Source organism: Urocitellus parryii, chromosome 9 (assembly GCF_045843805.1).
Source record: "Urocitellus parryii isolate mUroPar1 chromosome 9, mUroPar1.hap1, whole genome shotgun sequence".
Taxonomy (NCBI): Eukaryota; Metazoa; Chordata; class Mammalia; order Rodentia; family Sciuridae; genus Urocitellus; species Urocitellus parryii.
In genome coordinates this window covers 108,236,061-108,242,060 of record NC_135539.1, presented here as the reverse complement: position 1 = coordinate 108,242,060, position 6,000 = coordinate 108,236,061, and the positions used below count along the sequence as shown (strand labels likewise).

The window sequence follows — 6,000 nt, the reverse complement described above, 5'->3', positions numbered from 1 at the left end:
CTGCTACGTACTGTGATAGAAGGCCCTGGGCAGTGCTGGGGGAAGACCTAACCACCTTTAGCAGGAATGAGTATTTGTGTGTGTGTTGGATGCAGGATGGGGTGAGGTCCTCGGAAGGAGGAGGTTTGATCCGGGTTAAGTTCGCTCACCTTGAATAGTGAAGGGTCCCTGGGAGTGTGAACAAACTGCAGTGATGTTAAGAGGGTATATTATCTGGGCTGGGGTTGTGTTTCAGTGGTAGAGCGCTTGCCTAGCACATGGGAGGCACTGGGTTTGATCCTCAGCAGCACATAAAAATAAATAAATTAAAGGTTTGGTGTCCATCTACAACTAAAATATATATATATATATATATATGGCTATTATCTAGGGTCAAGTCCATGGTCTCATGTTTTATCATTTTCTCTTCCTAGAACCTCTCATTGTGGACATTGAGAACCATCCTGAGAAGGAACAATGCTGTCCCGATGGGAACTGTCTCTTTACCTGCTGGCTTCACTAGGCTTCCACTTCTATTCTTTCTATGAAGTTTACAAAGTCTCCAGAGGTAAGGATCCAAGCTTTTCTGATCTCCTATCACACACACACACACACACAAAAAAAAAAAAAGTGAGGAGGGAATGCCCACAGGTATAAGATTCAGGAAGATGGTTCCATAGGAATAGGATGACTTGGATCCTGTTTTTCTTTTGCTCATAGTTTGAATTAATGACCAGAGTTCATGACATGCTTTATCTCAGTGCTGTGGTCTTTTAGGTGATTTTGTGACTCATCTCCTGTAATAGCTGCTGCTACTTGTGTGTGTGTGTGTGTGTGTGTGTGTGTGTGTGTGTGTGTGTATGTGTATGTATATGCAGGTGTTGGGGACAGAACCCAGAGCCTGGTGCATGCTGATCATATGCTCTTCCCTGAGCTACAGCCCTAGCCTCTCCTGTAATCGGAGGATTTGATTCAACAGCTGTTGAAGGCTCTGGAGGGAACTTGCCTCAGGAATTTGAAGTATAACTTTTAAATTTCTCTTTCACCAACATTCTTTTCAGGCATATCTCAGACATATGGAGACAGTTTGAAGGTGTTAGTGATTCAGACTCTTTTTATCTTCTTTATTTTTTCATTAGTCAGAGACTTGCTGTGTTCCCCAGACTGGCCTCGAGCCTCTGGACTTAATCAGTCCTCCATCTCAGCCTCCCAAGTGGCTGGTACTGTAAGAACCTACCACCACACCCTGCTTCCTTTTATCTTCTCGTTCTGCGATATTTAATGCGTTGCTGTTGTCTGTGTGTTGGAGGTGAATTATCCCCAACTCATATTCTAGCCCATAGTAAGGGGAACAGGGACCCACTTTTCTTTTGACAGCAGTTTGACAAGAGTACCTTTCACTCCTGCTCAGTTGGTCCAGTTGGTCAGCACTGAGCCACATGGCCACAGCTGGGAGACTGGGAAGTGTAGTCCTTAGCTTAGTGGCCATGTGCTACCTAAAATCTAAAAGAATTTTGGAGGGACCAGGGGTAGTCTCTGCCATAGTTAGGGACAATTTCTTAGATATAATGGAGATTGTGGAGGTTGACCTAAAGAAGGGCAGGAGCTAGTCAAGTAGAGAGGAGAGTTGAGGAGCTGTGGCTAGAGATGGCTTTGCTGGCGAGTGGACAAGCTAGTGTAATACCATTGGGACATGAGAAAGTGTAATATGATCTAGGAACTGTAAACCACTCATGGGATGTCTTGTATGTCTGGAATGTGGGATATGATGAGGGGGTGGAAAGACTTGAACTCAGATCAAAAAGCTATGGATTGTGAAAGACATTGTATATTCCACTGAGGGATTTGGATTTCATTTTAAAGGCGGAAGAATGTTTTAAAAGTAGGTGAGGTCACTTCAAATGGAAAAAGTAGAAGCCAGGGGTATAGCTCCAAGTAGAGTACATCCTCAGTATGTGCAAGGCCCTGGGTTTGATCCCCAGAACTACCATAAAATAAAATGGCAATGTTAGGTTTGGGGAAGCACCACAGAGTGTCTCTTGCCTGTTGTGTGCAGACTACCCTATGGATCACCAGGATTGGTTTGGATACAGATCACCAGTATTGACTTTTCTCTCCATTTTCCTCACATCCCAATTAAAGCCATGCAGGGCTGGGGATGTGGCTCAAGCGGTAGCGTGCTCGCCTGGCGTGCCTGCGGCCCGGGTTCGATCCTCAGCACCACATACCAACAAAGATGTTGTGTCCGCCGAAAACTAAAAAATAAATATTAAAAATTCTCTCTCTCTCTCTCTCTCTCTCTCTCTCTCTCTCTCTCTCCTCTCTCACTCTCTCTTTAAAAAAAAAAAGCCATGGGCTTGATGGCAGGGACTGACTAAAGTAGAGGGGGGTTGGTTTTGATCAGAGCTGGCCACGCGGTTGTGTTTCCTGCTGAAGCTCTGGTCTCTCAGCCCATGTAGAGGAAACGAACCTGCTGTGTCACACACCATGTTGGCTACTTTGTGTTTCTCATCTCATTGAATCTTTGGCACAGCCAAAGATGAGATGGTACATGACTTAGAAGACAGGTTTGGCAACAGAAATGACATCCCAGATAACTGTGGTCCACAGTGGCTATGGTGTCTAGGTGGCATTAGATATCCTGGTTCCTTCTCCCGTGTCCCTCTGAGGTCCTTAGCACAGAGCTCCATCTCATGCACTGGGGCTGCTCCAGGAGTCAAAGGATGGAAGGGGAGGAGAGTCATTTCCTTTTAAGAAAGTGACCTGAAAGTTGCTTATGTCATATATATTCAGTTGTGTCCCATTTACTGGAACCTAGTCCTGTGGCCACATTAGTTGAGAAAGAAGCTAGGAAGCATAATCTTCCACTGGGAGGTCATTTTTCCAGTGTAAACTCAATGGTTTTATGATAGAGGGAGAAAGCAAGAATGGATATTAGCAATTAATCAGTCTCCTCCATAGATGGGTGTCTTAGTTATCGATTGCTGCACAATGAATTATCCTAAAATCTTGTGATTTAAAATAATACCTGCTATCTATTATTTCTCACTGTTCTGGGAGAATTTTCCCCTTCTGGAAAATAGGCTTTACATATATGCATCCATATACATATCAGGGATTGAACCCAGGGGTATATAACCACGGAGCCACCCCAGCTCTTTTTATTTTTTATTTTGAGACAGGGGCTTACTAAGTAGCTGAGGGTCTTTCTGAGTTGCTGAAGCTGGCCTCGAACTTGTGATCCTTCTGCTTCAGCCTCAGGTGTTGCTGGGATTAGAGGCGTGTGCCCCTGTGCCCTGAAAAGTTTTACTTTTTTTTTTTTTTTTTTTTTTGAGAGAGAGAGAGAGAGAGAGAGAGAGAGAGAGAGAGAGAAAGAGAGAGAATTTTTAATATTTATTTTTTTAGTTTTCGGCAGACACAACATCTTTGTTTGTATGTGGTGCTGAGGATCGAACCTGGGCCGCATGCATGCCAGGCTAGCACGCTACCGCTTGAGCCATATCCCCAGCCCCTTTGTGTGGGTTTTTGTGTGGACTAAGTTTCTGACTCATATGGGTAAATGACAAGAAATACAATTACTTGATCATACGATTAAGAGTATGTTTATTTTTGTAAGAAACTGCCAAACTGTCGAACAAGGTGGCTGTACCATTTTGTGTGCCCACCAGCAATGAGTAGCAATCCTTGTTACTCCACATCCTTGTCAGCAATTGCTATTGTCAGAGCTGTGGTTCTTGGCTGTCCTCATAGGTGTGTAGTGGTGTCCTGTTGTTACATTTGATGACATAGGACATGGAACATCTTTTCATATGCTTATTTGTATATCTTCTTTGACTAGCTGTTTGGGTCTTTTTTAAAAAATATTTATTTATTTATTTTTAAGTTATTGGCGGACACAACATCTTTGTTGGTATGTGGTGCTGAGGATCGAACCCGGGCCGCACACATGCCAGGCGAGCGCGCTACCGCTTGAGCCACATCCCCAGCCCAGCTGTTTGGGTCTTTGGCCCATTTTTAAATTGGATGGTTCATTTTGATAATGTTGAGCTTAAAGATTCATAAAAAAGTTGAGTATATAAAATCTTTGTGTATTTTGGGTAATACTTCCAAAATGTATCAGATACACCTTTTGCAAATATTTTTTTTTCCTATTCCGTGGCTTGTCTTTTCATTTTCCTGACAGTATTCTTTTCAAGCACTTTTTAATTTAAATGAAGTCTGGCTTATCAATTCTTTCTTTCAGAGATCATGCCAAAAAAGTCATTATCATCTAGGTTTTCTCCTATGTTATCTTCCGGAAGTTTTACATTTTACTTTTAGATTTATGTTCCATTTTGATTAATTTTTGTGAAAGATTTTTTTTTTTTTGCACATGGATGTCTAGTTGTTCCAGCACCATTTGTCAAAAAGACTGTCTTTATTCTATTGTATTGCCTTTGTTCTTTCTCTGAATCTGTTGATCGTGTTTATGTGGGTCTATTTCTGGGCTCTCTATTCTGCTCCAGTGACTTATTTGTTCTTTGACCAATACCACACTCTCTTTATTACTGTACCTTTGTCATTAAAATCTTGAAGACAGGCAGTGACGGGTTTTCTGACTTTCTTCAATATCATGTTGGCTATTCGAGAATCTTTGCCTCTCTCTATAAACTTGACAGTCACTTTGTCAATATCCACGAAATAATGCAATGGGATTTTGATTTGGATTACATTGAATCTGTAGATTAAAATTGGAGAACTTCTTCAATATTGAGTGTCTAGTGGAAGCATGGACTGTCTCTCCATTTGTTTAGTTCTTTGATTTTTTTATGAGAGTTCTGTATTTTTCATCATGTAGATCGTGTACATATTTGGTTAGATGTATACCTACATATTTTATTTTTTGGAGAGATAATGTAAATTGTACTGTTTTAAAATTTCAAGTTCCATTTATTTATTGCTAGCATATAGGAAAGCAGTTGACTTTTGTATATTAACCTTATATTCTGCAACCTTGCTATACCTATACCTTAATGGACCGGAGGTGGAAACCCAGGTCTTTTCATCTAGACCTAATCCTTTTTCTATTCTACCACTCATCTTAAATGATGTTTCCTAAGTCAGCTTGTTTTAAAGGGGAGATTCTTTTTTTTATCTGTTCTACTATTAAACTTTAAGCTGAAAATTTTTATTTCAGTGGAGCAAATTATTTTATTCCTTCTTACACAAGTGGTAGCTTCCAGGTTGGGGGTGGGGCTTCCTCTGTTTTGGGGTATAAAACCTTCTGTGCCTCAGATGGCTCAGAAGCTGAATGCTCCTTGGCATATTACTGAACACTTTGCAGCCCAAAGCTGCTTTTATCCCTCTGATTGTCGGTGCCAAAATGTTTCTCAGAACATTGTCAGAAACTATCTTCCTCTAATCCTTTGGCCAGTTCAGTTCACGGAAGCTGGATCTCCCTGCCTTGATGAAGTGTGCTTTATTGGTGTGATGCCAAGCCTTCTTGATTCCTCATTTCACTTACTAGCCCAAGAAAAAGTGCCACTAACCTACATTTTAGAGGTAGGACACTGGGAAAATTTTCTCCTTGGTGAACTTTTCTGGAGTCCTTCTATCTGGTGCAAACACAGTGTCTAGAATAAACTAGAGGCTCATAATGTGCTTGTGAAGTGAAATGCCTGTGGTGGACATCTGCAGGGCTGCTTTTTTTCTGGGCTTGGGGCAGGCATCTTGTCCACGGAGGCCTCAATAGTTGCAGAACTGGCAGGCCATGAGGGACAGCAGACTGATTTTAACAGTCTCAGTCAAATGGAATCTCTTGACAAATTTATAGTAGGGATTGAACAGAATCCCCCTATTCTCCCTAATTCTACCAAATCTAGAATATCTCTAAGTCATAAAGAACTTCTTGGGGAAGGTGATGGTGATCTGCTGTGCCGGGTGGCTCGCCCCTGGTGCTATTGGATTAAATTTAAATAATTAAATTCAATAGCTACTGGATTAAATTTGTGCTTATGTTTTAGGAGAGGTGGAAACACTTTT

The 6,000-nt window shown here is 41.5% G+C and overlaps 1 protein-coding gene across 3 annotated transcripts in view; it reads left to right on the top strand.

Moving 5' to 3' along the window:
- The first annotated feature begins 456 nt into the window (after window positions 1-456).
- Hhat (hedgehog acyltransferase) overlaps window positions 457-6,000 on the top strand; it is a 297,519-nt gene continuing 291,975 nt past the window's right edge. For all 3 annotated transcript variants that reach the window (XM_077802805.1, XM_077802804.1, XM_077802803.1), the window contains exon 1: window positions 457-547. In XM_077802805.1, the coding sequence (XP_077658931.1) occupies window positions 457-547 (91 nt within the window). The remainder of the gene's footprint in view (window positions 548-6,000) is intronic.